Source organism: Brienomyrus brachyistius, unplaced genomic scaffold (genome assembly GCF_023856365.1).
Source record: "Brienomyrus brachyistius isolate T26 unplaced genomic scaffold, BBRACH_0.4 scaffold62, whole genome shotgun sequence".
In the NCBI taxonomy this organism is placed as follows: Eukaryota; Metazoa; Chordata; class Actinopteri; order Osteoglossiformes; family Mormyridae; genus Brienomyrus; species Brienomyrus brachyistius.
This window is the reverse complement of record NW_026042337.1, coordinates 879,011-900,942: the sequence shown is the minus strand read 5'-3', so window position 1 is coordinate 900,942 and position 21,932 is coordinate 879,011. Positions and strand designations below refer to the sequence as shown.

Genomic DNA, 21,932 nt, shown 5'->3' with positions numbered 1-21,932 from the left:
TCGTTTTGGCAGTACGACATTAATGAGCGGCGGTCGCCGCGGTGATCACCATTTCCACTCAGGATCACCAAGGCGAACTTCTTCGTTTGTTCTGCCACTGTCCACGATTGCTTGATATAAATGTGATGCCATGGGGCTGGTCAGCAGGACTTTGCACTGCACTGCACTGCACTTTATATAGTGTAAAATAATGTGCGTTTTCATGTATTTCTGTTAATAGTAAATTTCATACGCTACCATTTGCACGCACTGAGATTTTCAACATTTGCATGCTACTCACTTAACATTTACTAAAAATACACTCAGTATTCTTTGCTAACAAATATATTTGTAGTATGGTCACCATTTAAGTACCTTTATTAGCAAGAATATGTCATATGTTTGATTATCAAAGTAACCTCCTCTAGCAGTTATAACAGCAGAGAAAATTCAAGACATTCTTTCCACAAGGGGCATTAATTACTGCTCTGTAACTTTATAGATACTTTTTATTGATCCCTATGGGGAAAATTGTCTGGGTTTGAACCTTGACCTTCTGATTACAGGCATTAATAATCCTTTAAAGTTGAAGAACAGCCTAGACTGTGAGTCACCACAAAGCCAGTTAATAGGGTGTCATACATGCACTGTAACATACTCTCTCCGTATTATAAAGGATTTTTTTTTATTTGACATATTTTTGTTGATAGTTGTTCACTCAACTTTCCGGTGCTTAAGAGGAACAAAAAAATCTGCAGCTTATGAAATAAATGGTTTGAAATAAGTGTATTTTAAAGAACTTCTATTTATGTATTTAAGAACTTCTGACTGGTGTAGTAACCATGTAACATTTGCCACGGAATACATGGGTTTCATTAGAGTGCAACTGTGATTAGTTTGTTGGCTTCCCTGTTTGTGTCACTGCTAGTAATTAGGAGAGCAGCTTCCTATTTAAAAAAGCTGCCTGTTCCTTTTATTTAAATGACTCACCGCAGCACGTTTACTTGCACTCTGAAAACACTGAAAGCATCCTGTGTCCTTTAGGGATGTGGCATGATACGGAATGAACTAGGCGATGGTGTCGTTTTATGTATGCGACAGATTGTTCTCGTCAACGTGTTCGATTTCGTTTTGTCCAGATGTCATTTGAAGTACACGGGCACCTTTAAGGTCTGCAAACGAGGCTGTGTCTCCTGTCTCTAGGTCCTGGGAGCTGGGCTGAGCCCAGACATCCTGTATTCGGTGAGCAGCTTCCAGACATCTACACTCGCACGCCACACAGGGTTTCTACCAGTGCATTTGTCTCAAGACGTCCTTGATGTCACTGAATATTCATATTGGCTCATGGACGGGTACAGGGTGACCCTCTACCTTGTACCCTGTGCTTGTTGGCAGTGCCCCCAAAATTACCACCCCAGATTAGCCCAACCGTTTGCCCGTTAAACAGTGGTGATGGATAAAGGGTGATGGATGGGAGGATGAACAGCTGATTAGGTCCTTCAAAAGCCGCTCGACGATGTAATAATCTGCTGGTAACAGAAACGATGAAACCTCAGCCAATCGCATGTTTGCGCACGTGCAAAAGTAAACGCCAAAAGCAGACACAGTAAACGAAAGGCGTGAGCAAACACACGCACGGCTAAGCAGGTACACGCAGGCAGTCACACACCCACATACGAAAGAAAACTCAGAACCACGGCCGCAAAACGTCTCGCGAATCTGCGAAACTGCATCACAGACACAAGCGCAAACCTCTAGTGTGTTCATAGACAGGCGTGAGTCAATGCACAAAGGCAGATCCATAAATCACGCAAAAGCAAACACACACGTACACTGTCGCACATTGACTAGGTCACACGCACACACACACACACAAATGAAAGCCGTGCCTTGCACAGCCGAGTATGCGCACACACACACAGGTTTGTAATTATATATTTGTGGGGACTCCTCATTCATTTCTATGGAGAAAACTCTAATCCCAAGATGACGACCTTAACCCCTACCCAGCCCTAACCTTAACCATAAGAACCCAAACAAAATACGAGACTTTTGGCATTTTTAGTTTTTTGATTATTTTTTTTTCTTTGTGAGGACCTGAAAAATGGTCCCTACAATGTCACAATAACAGGTTTTTATTACATTTGGTCCCCACAATGTAATATAAATAAAATACACACACACACGGACACTTACTCCCAGGGCAGATCACGCTCTGCCAATATCTTAGCAGTAAAATAGCCCTATTGTTCTGCTCTGGGGTCAGTGCCCCATGGCTCTCCTTTGTTTCCAGCCCCCGGCGGCTCGCAGGGAAGAACAAGGTCAGCGGCTTTAACCCTTTTGCTGCCAGGGTGGATGCTGGACCGCCGGCCGTGCCCCCGCTCACATGCCCGCTGGCACAAGGCAGCTCCATAGTCATCATTAAAGAGCAGGTCGTCACGGTAACATCTGCAGTGGAACCAGCTGTAATGCTGTCCTCCCATCTAATTCCTGCACTTCCTGCTCCGATGTTTCCACTTCCTGTTGGAACCTGGCTGCGGCTGCACGGAGCCCCCCGACGCTCTCGGCCCGGTCCTTTCAGCAGCCGAACGTCCGAGTCTCAAACTCCATCGCGCTGGTCACAAAGCAGCCGCTAACAACCAGAAGCTCCTGGTTTCTCTCGAAATGGAAGAAGCGAGCGCATCAATCCTGCGTCGCACTTCCTATTCGTGACCCCTTTTGATACTGAGGGAGTTCCATTATTTCTTTTCTGGAATTTGCTTGTGGATTGCGATAAAAAGCTGAGAAACATTAATTATGTGGACATTTTGGCCGTAAGGCTCACGGAGGAACTGATATGAACTTTTTTGTTTATGTAGGACGGGTTCCACTCTCGGTTCGGTTGAAATGGTATCATTTATCCTGCTGTGCCCCCCCCATGACGCAGGAGTGACCTCACAGTGTGACATGGCGTGACCGGGGACCTCTGTCAGGATGTAATGTGACGTTAAGGTGATCCCTGAATGCCATCGTCCCCCCCCGATGCGTGTCCTGCCTGTGTCTCTGCACGTATGTGTGACTGATTAAGTGGGACGTGCAGAACTGAGGAAGGGAGGTAGGGTTGAGGTGTGTGTTGCGGAGTGGGGGGGTGCTATCCTTTTGTCGTAGCAGTCTGTATGTAATTATATCCACAGCGATTGTGTACAGAGGAAGCACAGTCCCAGGACGGGGAGGGTCGCGTGGGATGGTGGCCCTGCAATGGATGGGGGTGGGGGGTACACGTCAGCGCTTACGGGAACATCTGGGCCGGCTGTGGAGTGGGGGAGGGGGGGGATAGGGCAGCCAAGACGATAAGTGCCCCTGAAAGCCTTATCCCAGTGAGAGAGAACAACTGGATGGGGACATGGTGGCGAGGCGAGGTCGCTGAGTGCCGGACTCGGATTCGGTGCGTGCAGTCTGCCCCGTGAGGGGCGTGTCTGTCTTTACAGCACCTTGTCAAAATGTCAGAGATCCCTGGGGATCCCTGTCCACAGGGATTGTGCTGGGGAGTCAGGCAGGTAAGAGTTAACGAGGAAGCCTGTGTGTGCGTGTGTGTGTGTGTGTGTGCCTGTGTGTTTGCGTGTGTGTGTGTGTGTGTGCCTGTGTGTTTGCGTGTGTGTGTGTGTGTGTGCCTGTGTGTTTGCGTGTGTGTGTGTGTGTGTGCCTGTGTGTTTGCGTGTGTGTGTGTGTGTGTGCCTGTGTGTTTGCGTGTGTGTGTGTGTGTGTGCCTGTGTGTTTGCGTGTGTGTGTGTGCGCGAGTGTGAGCCAGTGAGAGAGTGTGGATCCGCTCTGGCACTCCCGTCTCCCTGAGAGTGAGGGGAGGGGCGTGGCCTGCCATTTGGACTGAGGCCAGACCAGCCCCCTGCCGCCCAGCCCCCTGCCGCCCAGCCCCCTGCCGCCCAGCCCCCTGCCGCCCAGCCCCCTGCCGCCCAGCCCCCTGCATGTGTCTCCTGCTCCGGGCTCTCAGCCAGCGCTCAGAGAGGCAGCGGCCACAGCGGTGCTCAGACGAGGCGTAGCGCCATGACGCTGGGCGGCGGCGCTCTCACCTGCGCACCCCCAAGTGTCGGGAAGGAAATGGCGAGCGACGTTGACTCCCCTCCCACTGTCGCCCCCCACCCCTCTCCCCGACCCCCTCCCCTCCCGGCACGGGCTGGTGTGCTGCAGGTGTTCCTGAAGGAGGTGTTGGAGCAGAGGTTGGAGAAGGAGCGGGAGGAGGTGCGGCGGAGAGCGGGCATGGTGATCCGAGCCCACATACTGAGCTATGTGGCGAGGTGAGTGCGGCTCTGTTTGGCTCTGTGTGTGTGTGTGTGTCTCTGCATGTGTGCCTTCATGGCTGAGTGTGTGTTCCCGAGTGAGCACATGTAAATGCATACTCTCAGGTGTCCCTGTACATGACCGTCGGTGTGTTTTCGGGCTGTGGGTGTGTTAGACTTTTCCCAAGTGGTCGTCTCGAAGCGCGTGTCTGTGAGCGCGTGTCTGTGAGCACGTGTCTGTGAGCGTGTGCAGGCGCGTCAGTGTATCTTTGTGACCTGTGAGCGTTTCTGCGTGCGTGTGGTTAATGAGGTCATCTCGTTCTGTGTGTCTTTGCCAGAGTGCCCCTTGTGAGCGTTCATGGCTCCTGGGTGGGGATGCGCGGGGGGGTGGCAGGGGGGTTCCAGGGGGGTTCCAGGGGGGTTCGCATGTACCTGTTAGTCCTGTTGGGTTTCCCAGATGGCCGTCCTGAGTGCTGCCTGCACAGCCGTAACAGCTCTGTGGGTCAGATGGGTTGCACCACACTGCCAAAGGCCCAAGCACCGAGTGATCGAGTGATAATGGTTACCCCTGGTTGGGGGGGGGGGGGTAGTTATCAATGGAGAGCCTTGAATTTTACACCGGAAGAATGTTCTTTTTCTGTTCAGTTTGTTACTCATTTTGTTTCAAGATTTCTGGCTGTAATAACAATATTAATGTCAAAAAATGCATATGATATTGCAGTCAAATAACTGTCAAGCACTTTGAGGATGCCATGTTTGGAAGAACATCATGCAAAAAGCATTTATATTGCATGAAATGACATTCGAGGCATGAACTGCCGGCGGGGGTGCTGCTGGAAGTACACCCCTCGTCAGCAAGGGGATGGTCAGCACACATGGCCCCCCCCCACATCTGCTTTATTCTTGGCCAGCCGGGTTCCAGTGTGAGACGGGGCATCTAGCACACAGTTACTTTTGTGTGTGTATCTGACTTCCGCAAGAGGCTGCGCACTGTCACTGGGCGAGGTCCTCGGGAGGTGGGAGGGCAGAGGGGGGGGGGGGCGGGGGGTTATCTGTGAATGTTAATGAGGAGCCGACCAATCATGAGCGACAGGTTCTGATCTCTTGCCCAATGAGGCGGGGCCCACAGCGCTGCAGGGTTGCTTTTTTTTCTCTCAAACCTCAAAAAGGCAAATAAATGCCATATCAGATCAGAGATTACAACATTTGTTAAGAAGACGTGGCCTCCAGGTGGCCTTTATAACCTCAGCTTAGCTGGCGTGGGAACTGGTCTCGCCCCTACCTCTCTGGTTGACCTCTGGACCTTTATCTGAATTTTTATCTTCACATAACTATTAACACGATCATTTTGTCATTGTTATTGGTACTATTTTCCTTTGTAGCTGTAGGGTTAAGTGATGGTGGGGCAATATTGACCCCAACATGTAACAAAATTATTAAACAGCAATTAAAAACCAAAGCTGACTTATGATGGCCATAATCCTGTAAACTGGAGTCTGCTTGAAGTTGAGGGTCGTAATGCAGTATTTTGGGCCCTTCTCCAAGTTTCAGTAGTGGGTGAAATTATATGTTGTCCTGTATAAAAATCAACAGCGAACGATGATAAATTAATAATAGAAATGTTATGACTTTCCCAGTAACCTTAACCAATGCTCCCCCTGCAGGAAGCACTACAGGAAGGTCCTGTCCAGCATCGTCACCATCCAGAAAAACTACCGCGCGCATTTCTGGCGGCGCGTCTTCCTGCGACTGCGCTGGGCCGCGCTCGTCTTCCAGAAGCACCGGCGAGGGCAGCTGGCCCGGGGGCTGTGCTGTCGTCTGCGCCGGGAAAAGAGGGAGCGGGAAGAGGAGGAGGCAGAGAGGAGGAGGCGCGCAGAGGCGGAGAGGCTGCAGCAGGAGGAGCAGCAAGCCCTAAAAAGGGTGCAGGAGGCCAGCCAGGGGCTCCCGGGGGCTGGAGATAGCAGGTGGGCTGGAGGCGTCACTGAATACCACGTCAGCATCGTCTTATCCCCACGTGATGGGCAGCAGTAAACCGCAGGGAATTGATTAACTTTGTTTTGATTAACGTGGCCGTGAGTTTAACTTTCATTTCAGTTTAACCTTCACCATCAGCTGAAAAATGTATTTCTCCTGTGCAATCCCGCTGTCCTGTTCCGCTCCCGGCTGACAGCCCACCCTCCCACTCCAAGTTTTTCCACAGCATTGTGATTTTCCTTCTGAGAGTCTGTGACACCTTTCCGCTCGCGTCCCGTCTTCTGAAAGTGATTTGTGTTTTTTTTTTCCTGCCAGGACCGAAGCGGACAAAAGCCCCCTCTGTCCCCAGGTAACGTCACTGTGCCTTTTCATGTTTAGTCAGCTGAATTATCACACCAAGCTGGCTGGCCTCACTGGGCACCTGCCCACGCACCCTTGGTAGACCGCTGTGGGCTGGTTAGGATACACTGTGATTTTAAGCAGTATGTTCTGGGTTTCCTTCCCTTCCCACACCCGCAGGTGGAGGTGCCCTCATTCTACAGCCGGATCCCCTCCGGCACCTCTGACGAGGAGCGCCGCCAGATGCAGGAAATCCTCCACCTGGAGCGAGAGATCGCACGGCTGCAGAGGCAGCGGGAGGACGGCATGTCGCAGCTGTGCGCCACCTCCAGGGCCGAGCTGGAACAGCGACGGGATGCAGAGCTGCGCCGGCTGCGCAGGGAGGCCTCGCGGGCTGCCACCCAGTTCCTAGAGATGCTGGACTTCGGAAGCCTGGGTCTGGCTGCCTGCAGTGAGGAGGACCGCACATTTGGTCCGAAGACGGATGAGGCTCCCAATGTCGGGGATGTGCGTGTCTCCCTTCCTGATTTTCCGGCCCCTGTCGACGGCCTCGTGGATCAGGACATGTTGTCCAACTTGCCCCCTCCCCCGCCTGACTTTGCAGAGGGACTCGTACCCATTCCTCCTGCTGCCCCCTCGGAACTCCCCGACATGGCCCTTGGCCCTGCAGGTGCCTCGGACTTCCCGCCACCCCCAGCCCCGCCCTTGCCTCCTCCAGTGCCCAGTGAGGCCCCCAAGGAGGAAGACGACGGGGGTGACTATGAGACCATCGACCAGGCCTCAACAGAGGAACCGATCTACCACAACCCGCCAGACGCGGAGTCCGACTATGACCACGATGAGTTTGAGGAGGCCCAGGGCAGTTCCGGGGACGCTGGGAGCACTAACGACGGTCACATGACAGACGAGGAAGTGCTTCGCAAGTCCACCTGCACCAACCACAGCCAGGACTCCTATCGCGGCAGCTCGGACTCTGTGAGTTTAGCCGCCGTTTGATTAGCAGACAGTAATGTGAGTTGTGCATTTTGAGCAAAGCATGACTACCTGGTGAGATTTCACTGTAACGTGAGAGCCCGTGTGCCCAAGTGACCCGGGTGACAGGCGTCTCCAGTGAAATCCTCCTGCCTCAAGCTGCCAGTTATTCTTTCTGTTCAGCTCTCTGCCTGACACAATGATTTGGTCTAGCGTACCCTCTCTCCCCTCCCCACCAAAAAAAAGCCCAATATGTCAACACATTATTTCTTTGGACATGTACAGAACACTCAGCCTTCTAGAGGCAGGAACCACTGTCGTTGTTAATGACATCATCTGCAGCTGTTGGGTCTGTCGGCACTTTGGTCTGTCAGAATAGTGCCTGTATGTAAGCAGTCCGAGTGTGGGGGAGTGTTCTGGGTCTCTGTCTGTCTGTCGGTCTGGGTCTCTGTCTGTCTGTCTGGGTCTCTGTCTGTCTGTCTGGGTCTCTGTCTGTCTGTCTGTCTGTCTGTCTGGGTCTCTGTCTGTCTGTCTGTCTGGCTCCCTGTCTGTCACTCTGCTCTTAGATGCTGTTCCTGCATCAACTTAGATTAGGAGAAAAATAGTTGATTTAGCACACAATGATAGATGCTGAGACAATACTATGCTCCCCCCCCCCCCCATTCTATCTCCACCCCCTTAAAACGCCCCCAGCAAAAGAATCTGGTTCACTCACCACCCCTGTCAGAGAATGTGTGCCCCTTCCCGAATGCCTGGAATGCCTGTTGATGCGAGGGGCACAGAGACCAGCCAAGGTGGGGGGTCAGGCTGTTGCTGACATTCTAGGCGCAGTGCAGGGAGGCCTTCAGGAGGTAGACACAGCCAAAGCAGACCACTGCCCCTCATCCCTGACCACAGGGTGACCTGGGGCCGGCCAGACTGTATAGCATATGGGCCGACTGGGCTGTATAGCATGGGGGCCGGCCAGGCTGTATAGCATATGGGCCGACTGGGCTGTATAGTATAGGGGCCGACTGGGCTGTATAGCACAGGAGCCGGCCGGGTTGTATAGCATGGGGGCCGGCTGGGCTGTATAGCATGGGGGCCGGCTGGGCTGCAGGATGGTTCACCAGCACTTTGCAGCAACAATAAACGGCAGCTGAACTGTTGTTTTTTTCACGATAATTTGTTAATTTAATTAATTAATTTGTTGCTGTTCCTCTGTTGAAATAGTTACTTCCTTTAAAGTTACTTTCAGCATTTAAAGAATATTTTAACTCTATACTGCTAAACAGGCAGAGAATGCAAAACAAACTTTTTATTTTTACAGTATGAATGTATTTGCTGAAGCATCCATTTTCCAGCGAATTGCTGTGTTTCTATGTAACCCAGAATCTGAGATCAGCAGATTTATATCAGACACAGACATGACTGTTCGGCGCACGCAATTCAAAATGGAATGATGGCAAAGGACACTATAACCTCAGCGTTTGTTCGTGGCCCTCAGGGCCACCTGCTGGACGTTCCTGTAACGTCATCATCTGTCGCTTTATTGACAGTTTATTGACAGCGACGATGACAATGACGGGGGTGTGGACACGGACGAGGAGGTGTCCAACGGGAGGGTGACCCTGCTGAACGGAAACGGACCCCCGTACTTCCACAGCTACCTGTACATGAAGGGTGAGAAAGATCGATCCCCCAAACACCCGGACCTTCTTCGTTACCACGGACACGGGGGGGGGCCACGTTCCTAAAGTCATAAACGCCCCACCGATGCCGTCTTACAGGCATCCCACAATCACACATAGTAACACATACCATTTTAACTGCATTCGATTCTCAGGTACGTAAGAAACAGTCAGACATTGGTGTTCGGTATTTATGTATTTAAATAACAATTTCTGTTTCAGACTCTCTCTTATTAAACAGAGTAATATTACTGCGAGGAGTATTGTTACTCCCCGCATGACCTTGCTGGGTTATCACAGTCGTTCTGTTTAGAAGGCGGCTATCTTGATGGATAGTGTGTCTAGCGATGCTGTTCCACAGAGCTGCTGTCTATGCCTGTGCCGCGGTGAGCCCCCCCCCCCCCCCCCCCCCCCCAGGAATCCTTCCAAAGTGTTAACAAAAAAGCCAGTGAATGTTGTCAGTAGCAGTTTTGGTATCAGCACTGTTGTCCATTAACTCATTATGTCAACAGTGAGAGACCGAACCCCATGACTGGATGGATTGCTAAAGGAAGGTTAGGCTCAGTCACATACAGACAAGTACAGAGTCATAGTCATACACTGCCATACGGAGTCAAATACAGAGTCATAGTCATACACTGCCATACGGAGTCAAATACAGAGTCATAGTCATACACTGCCATATGGAGTCAAATACAGAGTCATAGTCATACACTGACATACAGAGTCATATACAGAGTCATAGTCATACACTGCCATACGGAGTCAAATACAGAGTCATGCACGTACAGTCACATACGGACATATACAGAGTCATAGTCATACACTGACATACAGAGTCATATACAGAGTCATAGTCATACACTGACATACGGAGTCATATACAGAGTAATGCACAAACACAGTCGCATACAGACATGTACAGACTCATAATCATACAATGGCATACAAATTCTGCCACTGAGCCATACAGTGAGTCATACACAGCCATTACACAGTCCTTGGGTGGTGTTTGGGGACGTCAGTGCTAAGTTGTCCCCGTTTATGTGAGGTACAGCTACACAAGCAACATATAAGCAGTGACCGGGAAAAGCCGCTAGTCCATGTGTCACTGAGCCAAGTTTGTTCAGAGTTCTGTCCAGCCTGACCAAATGACGCATGGCCGCCATTCATGCGCTGCTGGTGGGTCTGACCGATGCGCCATCCCCTGCTCAGGCGGCCTGATGAACCCGTGGCGACGCCGCTGGTGCGTGCTGAAGGACGAGACCTTCATGTGGTTCCGAGCCAAGCAGGAGTCCCTCAAGTCCGGCTGGCTGTATAAGAAGGGCGGCGGCCTGTCCACCCTGTCTCGGCGCAACTGGAAGATGCGCTGGTTCGTGCTGCGCGAGTCCAAGCTCATGTACTTCGAGAACGACAGCGAAGAGAAGCTGAAGGGGACCATTGATGTCCGCACAGCCAAGTAGGAACTGGCTGTGTGTGTGTGTGTGTGTGGGGGGGGGGGGTTCCTATTTCGTGGAACACATTTTCTAGCTCTATTGTATTAAAAGAAAGAGACATTGTGGGGACACTTCTTTTTAGCCAAATGTCTACTTGTTACTAGTTTTCTGGGTTTGACTGGGAATCCCCCAGAAACACAGCTGTAAACTACATCCATTGTGTGTGTGTGTGTGTGTGTGTGTGTGTGTGTGTGTGTGTGTGTGTGTGTGTGTGTGTATTATGTTGGGTTATATTACATTGTGGGGACCAAATGTACCCCCCAATGTGATAACAACCTGTTTTTTTTACATTATGGGGGACAGTCATAAAGATCTGTGAATGCAATCAAAAAACTAAAAATACCAACAGTCATATTTTGTTTGGTTAATTATGGTTAAGGTTAGGGCTGGGTGGGGGTTAAGATTGTCATGTTAGGATTATAGTTTTCCCCATAGAAATGAATGGAGAGTCCCCACAAAGATATAATTACAAAACTCTGTGTGTCTGTGTTTGTGTGTGTGTGTGTGTGTGTGTGTGTGTGTGTGTGTGTGTGTGTGTGTGTGTGTGTGTGTGTGTAAATGTCCACCTGTGCTGCATGAATGAGGTAATGATTTGTCGGTGGCTGTGGCCTGACCCTGAGGGCCTTTGCAGAGAAATTGTGGACAACCACGAGAAGGAGAACGCACTGAATATCGTGACGGAGGAGAGGACCTACCAAGTATTCGCCGAGTCTCCGGAGGACGCGAGGTTGGTTCTCACTGCTACTTTTAAAATGCCTCTTATGTCTTATGTTTACCAACCCATCACTGTGCACTTTATTTTTGAAAAAGATTGGCTGGTTGGGGTCATGACATTGAATTCTGGGATGAATTCAGGGATGGAAAAAAAATAAAAAAAGGTTTTACTAAAAAGTAGATGTTTGCGCCACCTGGTGGACGATTCTGATAATACACAGTACAGCCAATAAATGAGAGAAGCATACTTATCACAGACATACTGGAGTCACTTTGCTTGCTCCACCGCAGTGGCTGGTTCCACATGCTCAGTCGGGTCCGCAGTGCGACGCCGGAGCAGCTTCTGGAGATGCAGCACGAACAGGCCAACCCCAAAAACGCTGTGGTCAGTGTCGCTCCCCCCTCCGCCACTCATGGCTACCCAGTAGGCAGTAGCGCTGTCACTCTGTCTGGTACAACCATGAATCATTTTTCTTCCTCGTCTGTCTCCAGGGAACACTGGATGTTGGGCTGATAGATTCAGTCTGTGCCTCAGACAACCCTGACAGGTAGAAGTGCCTCTAGTGGTGAATTAGACACACTGCATGTCTAGTTTTTGTTGCGTTATAGTGCTGTTTCTCTACGGTTTAGCTGTATTCCCTGAGACCAATGTGCCTGCAGGCCCAACTCCTTCGTGATCATCACAGCCAATCGGGTCTTCCACTGCAACACGGACACACCGGAGGAGATGCACCACTGGATCAGCCTGCTGCAGAAGCCCAAAGGAGACTCCAAGGTCGACGGGCAGGAGTTCCTGGTCAGAGGTGAGAGTCTGGGTCAGCACCACAAAAAGATGGGGGTGAGGATGGTTGGTGTGGCTCTCACGCATGGAAAGATTACAATAGAGAAGCGCACTCACCTACTTACAACCCATCCTGACTTGCTTCTTTAACGGCAATTCATTGCACTGATAGAAATCTGATGGTGTCATGCACCACTACAAGAAAGCATTACGGCAAGGCCCTCTCCGCCTGCTCCAAACTCTGCCAGAGGTTCTGACTAAACACATCACTGTACTTGCATTACTATGTACAAACCAAATATCTAAAGGTCACATGCATTTGCCTACATTTAGAGATGTACAGTACTGTGCAAAAGTCTTAGGCAGGCAAAGAAAATGATGTTTAGATTGTCCTCGTGTTGGTGTAAAACTATGATATTATGCCTGTCAAAGTGTGTCAGCTTCGCCATTTCAGAACCTCTGCTAAAATCATCCTAGTATTTGCAGCGACCGTCCAGTGCAGCCATGTATTTTTTCACTTGGCCACTAGCACACCTCATACAGCTGGTCAATCTCTCACTGACTCTTTAAACCAATATATTTAATTATCTAATTGAGCTGTTGGTGAAATTTAACAAAATCATGGAACGGCTGAGGTGCCCCTGAGGAGAAGTTTGGGTACTGAAGCGGTGTTCATCCAGCCATCCAACTAGATATCAGTAACTTTTTAGAAAACAGAAGAAATTATTACTACTTTTTATTGTGTTATTCTTAATTTGCACATGTTCTAATGTTAAATTATGTTTCTTGTTCTAAGCCAAAGTACAATTGCTACCCAGATAAACAGCTTTAAACATTTCTTTGGACTGCCTAAGACTTTTGCACAGTACTGTAAGTCTAGATTAATTTCGGAGATAAGAACATATTTCAAGGTATGCTGGCTTTGCCTTCCCAATAAACGTCTTAGACTTTGTGGACAGGATTTATCTTAAGGCAAGGAGCCGATGCACTCCTTTAAAGGGGATCCCTTTGAATGTGAGAGTCTCCTTCACAAAGGGATTTGATGTTCTCAGGCTGGCTGCACAAGGAGATGAAGTCTGGGGGTAAGAGCACCTCCCTCAAGCTGAAGAAGCGCTGGTTCGTGCTGAACAACAGCTCCCTGGATTACTACAAGTCCTCCGAGAAGAGTGCCTCCAAGCTGGGCACACTGGTGCTGAACAGCCTCTGCTCCGTGGTGCAACCAGAGGAGAAGGTCTTCAAGGAGACTGGTGAGTGCTCACTTGCGGAGGTGCTCGAGGAGAACCATGGGCCTTCAGCATGTAGAGGCTGCAAGGCTTCTGCAGCTGTTTGAGAGGCAGTTTCTCAATAACTGCAATAATGGTGGTTATCCCCGGCTGACTAAATTCATCGTCCTGTGGATTTTTATAAAACCCTCTAAAAGTGCACTACAATTTTTCTTCCACTACATATTTTTTTAATTTAGGGATTGATTGATTGATTATCACCCAGTAGATTACTTGCTATAGGATGACTTTGATGCCTTTAGAGCAGTGTTTCCCAAACCAGTCCTTGGGGATCCACAGACAGCCGATGTTTTTGCTCCCTATCAGCAGCTGGGAGGGAGCAAAAATGTGTACCGTCTGATAGGGACCACAAACAGCGAAAACAAGGACTGACTGAGTCCCAGAGGACCAAATTGGGAAACACTGCCTTAGAGGCTTCTAGAGCCCATCTAGAACCTCCTGTGGAATCTGACCATCCCCACTGTTTGTTCCAGGTTACTGGAATATTATTGTCCACGGGCGCAAGCACTCCTACCGTCTGTACAACAAGATGCTAAACGAAGCCATGAGGTGGGCTTCTGCCATACAGGGCGTCATTGACAGCAAGGTCCCCATCGAGACCCCCACGCAGCAGCTCATCCGGGACATCAAGGTACAGGTGGCCTCCTACCCATCCTCCTAGTGGATTTAGTGAATAGTTGTCATTGTGGACACACCACAGCACACAGTGCACAACGACGAAATGTGTTCTCTGCATTTAACCCATATGTGACATCGTGACATAGCAGGGGGCAGCTAATTCAGCGCCCGGGGAGCAGTGCTTGGGGGGGCGGTACCTTGCTCAGGGTACCTCAGTGATGCCTTGCTGGTCGGGAATTCGAACCCGCAATCTTTCACTTACGAGTGCACTTCCCTAACCATTAAGCCACCATTACCTGAGGCATCTGCTCGCTGCCAGGCGAACTGACCAAATGTGGGGAAAATGTGCCCTCTGCCCAAGCACTATGCGTCTCCCTTTCAGCCATGGAGGAACATACCTCTGCCTACACTGATTTTGGATTGGGACTGTAGTTAAGTGAGGCATAGCAGAGTGCACCTGCTCTACACTTCTTGTGTCTGGCCTGTGAAAGTGAACCCACATGTGTTCCTATATAATTCAAGAGCTGCCACATGCTCCTCCCACTTCTCGCATCTGAGTGGCTGTCAAAGGATTCAGTTTTGCTGCAGCTCTGCGCTTTGTCGTGGCTCAGTGCTGCCATGACTCAAGGCTACACAGCTGCCACAGTCATATCACTGATTGCCTGGGATTTTGCTTCTCTCTCCACCTTTGAATCTTAAACTGCGTATTTCTGTTTCCGTCTAGGTTAAGCGTTGTGCATTGTGTGTGTGTGAAGACCTCAGTGGTTCACCTGAAATGGCATGTGAAAACTCCTTGCTTCTACATTCTCTCCCCCAGGAGACCAGCCTGAACCCGGAGGTAGTGGAGCAGACGTACAGGCGGAACCCAATCCTGAGATACACCCAGCACCCCCTGCACTCCCCACTGCTACCCCTCCCCTACGGGGAGGTCAACGTCACCCGTGAGTCTCCTCTCCCCTGTTTGCTGGGTGATAGGGCTCCTCAGCACCCCTGCAGAACAGACCCAGTGCTGTAGGAACCCTACGCCGTCTTATCAACAGCATGCCTCTGTAACACAAGCCTGATCTGTAACGCTAAGCTCTGCAGTCAGTCCTGCTACAACACAACTAATACGTTGCTGAAAAACCTCACTAAAATATTCACCTACAATGGGGAAAATAGTTAGGGGAATGCAAGCGCAAATCTCAGGAACCAAACAAACAAAATTAATAAAATTATAAAAATAGTGATACCAGTGGCCAATAATGCAATTATATGCATTTTAAATGAGAAACGATAACAATACTTTAATAATTTCCTAGTAATCACTTCAGCCGAACATCCCAAAGTCACTGACTTGCTGTTTGCCAATTGTCAGGAGCAGTGAAGCCTTGTGATTGCAAAAGAGACACTCCATGAACCATTTGCTGTATTTTTTGGCCCCACTAGATGGTGCTGTCTGCTCTAAGATGCGCTCAAAGCATGTCCCAAAGCGAGTGAAGAGCACCATCTAGTGGGGTCAAGAAATACTGCAAATGGTGTCGTATTGGCCATCATTAGCGAGGAATAGTGAGCAGCAGCCACCATGCGGCTGAACATGCACGCAGCAAAAGTATAATGGATTACGTATACAGTATGCAGGGGGGCAGCATGGCTACAGACCGTCTACAAAAAGCAAATATAAATGAATTTTAAAAGGTTTCTGTGTGTTTTATATGATAATTTATCAAATATGTTTAGATTTTCGATGCGTGGATGTACAAAACGTTTTGAGAGATTCTTTTAAGCCTGAAAACTGGTTCGACAGATTCGCTGAAAAGAACCAGTTCAAAAGAATGATTTGTTCACGAATCGGACATCACTATCGTTCACTTGGAAAGTTGTTTTTGTGTGCAGTGTTTCTCACTAAGACCATATCACGTTGTAGTTTGCAAAGTGATTTTTTTTCTCCAACTGAAAATCACGCGAATACAGATATTCCGCATTGTGCTGGACTCGGGTACAAATATATCAGTCACGTTAGAGCAGATTCACAGTGTGATATCACGCATTGCAGCAGTGCTGACTGTATGTATGTTTACGAAGTGTTTCTACAAATCAAATGACCGTTTTTACTATTTTAATTTTGCAGTGGTTTATCTTTTCTGTAAAGATTCTCTCACACTATCACTGTCCGTTTTTAAGTCTCTCTGACTCTCCCGATCAGTTATTCATACATACAATTTTTCCTTCTTCACCTCCCAGTCCAAAAGTCAAAGGGCTATGCCAGCCTGCAGGACGAGGCCGTGAAGATCTTCAATTCCCTGCAGGAAATGGAGATCATGTCTGATCCCGTGCCCATCATCCAGGGTATCCTGCAGACCTGCCAGGACCTGCGAGAACTGCGTGATGAGGTCTACTGTCAGCTGATCAAACAGACCAATCACACCCCCCAGCCCAACAGCCCCGGTAACCGTGCCCACTGGCACCTGCTCACGTGCATGAGCTGCACGTTCCTGCCCAACCGCGCCATCCTGCGCTACCTCAAGTTCCACCTGAAGAGGTAGGAGCCCATTCCCAGGATGCCTCACCGCCTGTATGTGTTAGGGCGTTTTCCTCACTGTGGAGTTTCTCTTTCTGCATCTATGCCTTGGATCAGCAGTTCACTCAATTCCTTTTGAGGAATTCCAGACATGTCATGCATTCCGTGTTACACTGGGAACAAAAAAAATCAGCCTGAGAAATGACATTCTCCCGGATTATTTTTTTCTCTGGGGGGAAAGGGTGTACTGGTCTTCATGAAGCATTGCCTGATATGTTGAGATTCGAAATTATCCAGCCCTTCATTAGTTAAATCAGACATTCTGTGGTAGTGGAGTAGTGGAATTCATGGAATGAATGGGAATCCCCAAGGAGTGGTTTGGGAAGATCTGCTTTTGGACTGCCTTCCTCATCCATAGTAGGTGATCACGGTGTCTACATTCTTGTGTGTTATTTCATAGGATTAGGGAACAGTTCCCAGGGACTGAGATTGAGAAGTACGCCCACTTTATCGGAGAGTCGCTGAAGAAGACCAAGTCCAGGGAATATGTGCCCTCTCAGGAGGAGATCACTGCACTACAGATCCGACAGGAGATGACCACCACAGTGTACTGCCACGGGGGAGGATCCTGCAAGATCTCCATCAACTCCCACACCACTGCTGGAGAGGTGCTACTTCATCTCACACTAACACGCTTCACATTTTTTATTTGTTTGTTTGTTTATCGACATGTATTATTGATCATTGTCCTCCAGGTGGTGGAGAAGCTCATCCGTGGTCTTGCCATGGAAGACAGCAGGAACATGTTCGCCCTGTTCGAGCACAGCAACGTCACCGATAGGGCCGTGGAGAGTCGCGTCATAGTGGCTGACGTGCTGGCCAAGTTCGAGAGGTAGAGGGGCCGCACTTGGGGTGTTTTTGCAGAAGCCCTCGGCTGGGACACTGAATCTGAACCGGCTCAAACAGTCCATTTGTGTGTTCATGACACACGGTTTCCATAAGGCAGTATGCAGCTCTCACCCTGCAGTCTATCCGCTTATAAAAGTCGATATTTACCACGTTTTAAACCAGCAGTGGAAGCTGATCCCTCTGTCGACTGAAGGCTAAATCTGTGTTTCCTCAAGGCTGGCAGGGAGTGAGGAAGCGGAAGAAAGTCAGTGCCGCCTTTATTTCAAGCTCTACTGCTTTCTGGATGTGGAGAGCATGCCCAAGGAGGGGGTGGAGTTTGCCTTCATGTTTGAGCAGGTGAGCCCCCCCACCCCGGTCATGTCTGATGGCAGTTAGTAGGCTGCTATACAAGCCCAGCAATTGGACAATAAATATTTATTATTAGGTTTGTCAAAAATATATATATCTTAAATTTTGGGAAATGTCTCTCTATCACCACATTTCTTTCTCTCTCTCTGTCCCTCTCTGCTCCTCATCCCTGTTTCTCTGTCCCCCGTCCTTGTCTCCCCCCTTTCTCTCTCTCTTCCCTCTTGTCCCCCCTCCTTGACCCTCATCCCTTTTGACCCCCTCACCTCTTCCCCATCTCTCTCTCTTCCCTCCATCTCTCTGTCCCTCCTCCTCGATCCCCGTTCCTCTGCACCCCCTCATTGTTCCCCATCTCTCTCTCTCCTTCCCTGTCTCTCTATCCCCCCCCTCCTTGACCCCCTTGTCTCTCTGTACTCCTCTTCCTCTGTCTAGGCCCATGAGAGCCTGATCAGTGGCCATTTCCCTGCATCAGAGGAGACACTGCAGCACCTGGCCGCCCTGCGCCTGCAGTACCTTCACGGCGACGTGGGCCGAGGCGGCTGGAGCCTGGACACCATTTACCCCGTGGGGCGCCTGCGTGCCCGCATCCTGCATTCGACCAAAGCGGGTGCGGGCAGTGGGGCGTCTGGGGCGGGGCAGCCCGGCGTGGCGGGGGCGGGCAGCCACACACTGGAGCGCAGGCGAACCAGCTTCCTGGATGGTACCCTGCGACGCAGCTTCAAGACGGGCTCGCTCCGTAAACAGCGCATGGAGGACGAGCAGATGCTGGAGATGTGGGTGCGCGAGGAGACTTCGGCTACGCGCGGCAGCATCGTGGAGAAGTGGGTACGCCTGCAGGGCCTCCCCCAGCACCAGGCCATGCTGAAGTACATGGCCGTCGTCAAGGAGTGGCCTGGCTACGGCTCCACGCTCTTCGACGTGGAGGTGAGGGTCGCGTCCGCGGTGTGCAGGCAGTCATGGCGAGTAGCTAACTGAAATTAGCCGTCCTACTAACTTAGCTACTTTTTCCAGTAGCTTACCAGTAGCACAGCTACTATTAAAACGCAATACCTTTTCCAGCACCTTAATAGCAATATAGCGTTGTTTGAAAAACGTTAAAAATAGATCACTATCTATTCATCTCGTGCTCAGGATGCTGTTCGCAGCGCTCACAGAGCAGTATACATCCGTATCCGTTTGTGTAACAATAATTTACTAAGAAAATAGTGATAAAAAGGTTGAAAAACCTTTATATAATACCTTAATATAGTTTTATTATGCAGTGTTACTCTAACTATGATCATTTTTGCATATAAAATTAAGGGCAGTTGTGAAGTAGTCTTGGTTTAAATACAGAAACGTTTTTTGAAACCTTATTGTAATCTGACATTACATCGTTAAAAATATAGATTTTCATTTCAACTTTTAACATCATGCTTCACATTTTTTATTAATTTGCTCTAAGAGTACCCTACAGCACAAATATCAAGTATTACCTGATGATATAGCTGCGATGTAATTAGCTACTTTTTCTCTGTAGCTTGTAGTGTAGCCAACTGCTGTATTAAAACAGTAGCTTAGCTGGATCTTAGCTAATTTAATCATAATTAGCTTGTAGCTTGAAAAGCCACCGTTTACAAGTAGCTTCCCCAGCACTGTTCAGTACCTGCTCTTGTGTGAAATTCCCCCCCAGTGTAAAGAAGGAGGGTTCCCCCACGACCTGTGGCTGGGCGTGAGTGCAGAGAACGTGTCCGTGTACAAGCGAGGGGAACCCAAGCCTCTGGAGACGTTCCAGTACGAGCACATAGTGTTCTTTGGGGCACCGCAGCCCAGCACTTACAAGATCACTGTGGACGAGAGGGAGATGTTCTTCGAAACGCCACAGGTAAAGACAGAGTGTCACGTTCCCATCCCTGATCTTAGACACCCGTGCTGCCGGACATGCAGCAGATACAGTATATGCTGCAGACGGCATGTTAGGCATAGAAATGGAAGCGTAACTTTTTCCGGTGACACTCTTCCCTTGGGCCATGGCAGGTCGGAGAAATCACCAAGATAATGAAGGCCTACATCAACATGATCGTGAAAAAGCGCTGCAGCGTGAGGTCCGTGACGAGCTGCGGCAGCACCTGGATCAGGTGATCCGTCAGGCCCAATCGCCGTCCAGCGTCCTCGCGGCGTGAGAACCCATGTACCAGCGACTGGTGGGTCCAGGATGCCGATATGTGTAAACTGATGGGGAAGCTGGCTCAGATCCAGAGAAGAGCCATCTCGTCTACTGTGAGCAAATCCCTGTGGGGGGGGGGGGGGGTGCCGTGCTAGCTGTGCTAGCCGTACCACAGCGCGCGGGCAGTTAGCACGTACTGAAGTACGCTGTCCCTCATACAGATCGCTGTTGCTGTTTTTCAAAGTGAGCAAACTGAAATTTCAAGCAAATGGAGCACAAAAGCCTAACTAGTACACTCATTACCTAACTACTGCCAAAACTCAACGATGAGATACCGAAGCCATCTGCTCCTCCTGGTCACCTGCACATTAATCAAGACGCCTCGCTTGCCAGCCAGTCTCGGCAGCGCAGTCATGTTTACAGTTGTACGGACTGAGCCCTGACTGTGACGCAACGGCCTTCGGTTCCCAGGGACAGCCCTCCCCTTCCTGTGCTGCATGATCACATGTCCTTCCAGGGTTCTGGTGTCTGGGAAGCTCACGTCCACTTGTGTCAAGATATGCATCACAACTGCTGAGCCTCCATGCGAATTTATTTCGGGTTCAGTGCCGAGTGTGACTGTTTCGTTAATGTTGACTTAAGTACAATTTCCACAGAACAGATCAAATAGGTTCAGCTGTACCTGCTTGTGTCGTGTGAAGAACGTGGTGTTTTTAGACTGTTACTTCTGCGAGGATATAATTGTACGTCAATGTCATAAGGAAAAAAAACGGTGCGAGTCAATTTTTCAGCTGTTACAACGAGCTTCTTTATAAGCGGCATGTGCGTGGTGGAGAAACCCGATAACCTTCAGTCAGCGTCCCTGAAATCTTGATGCCTTAAACAGTCGTACTGTTTATCTCCCTTAAGTGACATTCCCTGCATGGGTATGTTACTGCTTTAGTGAGCACAGAACACACAACCATGATAAGCAAGGGCCCAGACATGTCCCTGCGAATATTGTGGGCGTACTGTGTGTTTTTATTGGGACGGGGGGCTTTGGGGCTGATTTGGTCCCTACCAACGCTGAAACCAAACCTACACCCTTGGTGAAAAGCACATCTTGCCAGACAACTACTCTACAGTGACCATGCAGTAGGTACAGTTGTCCCTCTTCGTTTTACTCTTCCTGAGCTGTTCCACACTGGCAAAGTGGCAGACAACCTTTGCCACGTTGAACAAATCTGAGTAAAGACATTATAATCATACAGTATTGTTGCATTGCATAATTCACGATACGTATTTTTCAAAAAAAAAAAAAAAAAAAGCCAAATATGTTTATAAAACATTTAAATATCTGCCATCTGATGAGTAGTGTATACTTTCCTGTTAAGAAGTTTAAATTGTTTTGTTAGTGTGATGCAAGTTTTGTTTGGGGACTGGGCAAAAAAATGCGGGAAAAATGTGTTGTTAAAAATCAAACAGACATAATGGACCATGAGGATGTTTAAAATGTGTTTTAGCGTGTCTGGTGGTTTAGGGAAGATTGTTTGGATGTAATGACGGGGATGGATATTTATTCTATATCTAAATTGAATTGTATAAAGAAAGAAATGAGAGGGGGGGGGATGGAAAATGGGCAGAGCATCCACGTTCACAGTAAAAATGGAGATTTTAGTGGGCTCGGGAGCACCCCCTTGTGGCTCGTAGTGCCATTACCTGAGGATCCGGAGAAAGGTGCCCGGACCTCACGCGCAGCACCTGCAGTCCTGCGTCTTACTGCTCTTACACTACGGGCGCCAGGCAGCTGCTGGCAGCCACGCCTGGACTGGAATGTATGCATTTATTATTATTATCACAAATAATGTGCTTGTTAAGAAAAGAGCGCGAGAGAGTACGTAATTTTTTTGTAACTGGCTTTACAAAATGCTTTAATAAATTATTGGATTTAATCAC

At 49.2% G+C, this 21,932-nt stretch overlaps 1 protein-coding gene across 1 annotated transcript in view; it reads left to right on the top strand.

Annotated features, from left to right (window-relative positions):
• The window catches only part of myo10l1 (myosin X, like 1), a 73,618-nt gene extending 51,686 nt beyond the window's left edge, over positions 1 to 21,932 (top strand). Inside the window, exons 22-41 of the mRNA XM_049001882.1 lie at positions 4,162 to 4,268; positions 5,915 to 6,214; positions 6,540 to 6,573; positions 6,744 to 7,538; positions 9,074 to 9,197; positions 10,421 to 10,664; positions 11,333 to 11,428; positions 11,707 to 11,800; positions 11,908 to 11,963; positions 12,076 to 12,218; positions 13,249 to 13,443; positions 13,953 to 14,110; positions 14,915 to 15,038; positions 16,321 to 16,618; positions 17,058 to 17,265; positions 17,353 to 17,489; positions 17,722 to 17,842; positions 18,284 to 18,775; positions 19,524 to 19,715; positions 19,868 to 21,932. Coding sequence (XP_048857839.1) covers positions 4,162 to 4,268; positions 5,915 to 6,214; positions 6,540 to 6,573; positions 6,744 to 7,538; positions 9,074 to 9,197; positions 10,421 to 10,664; positions 11,333 to 11,428; positions 11,707 to 11,800; positions 11,908 to 11,963; positions 12,076 to 12,218; positions 13,249 to 13,443; positions 13,953 to 14,110; positions 14,915 to 15,038; positions 16,321 to 16,618; positions 17,058 to 17,265; positions 17,353 to 17,489; positions 17,722 to 17,842; positions 18,284 to 18,775; positions 19,524 to 19,715; positions 19,868 to 19,972 — 4,023 coding nt within the window. The 3' untranslated portion in view covers positions 19,973 to 21,932. The remainder of the gene's footprint in view (positions 1 to 4,161; positions 4,269 to 5,914; positions 6,215 to 6,539; positions 6,574 to 6,743; positions 7,539 to 9,073; positions 9,198 to 10,420; positions 10,665 to 11,332; positions 11,429 to 11,706; positions 11,801 to 11,907; positions 11,964 to 12,075; positions 12,219 to 13,248; positions 13,444 to 13,952; positions 14,111 to 14,914; positions 15,039 to 16,320; positions 16,619 to 17,057; positions 17,266 to 17,352; positions 17,490 to 17,721; positions 17,843 to 18,283; positions 18,776 to 19,523; positions 19,716 to 19,867) is intronic.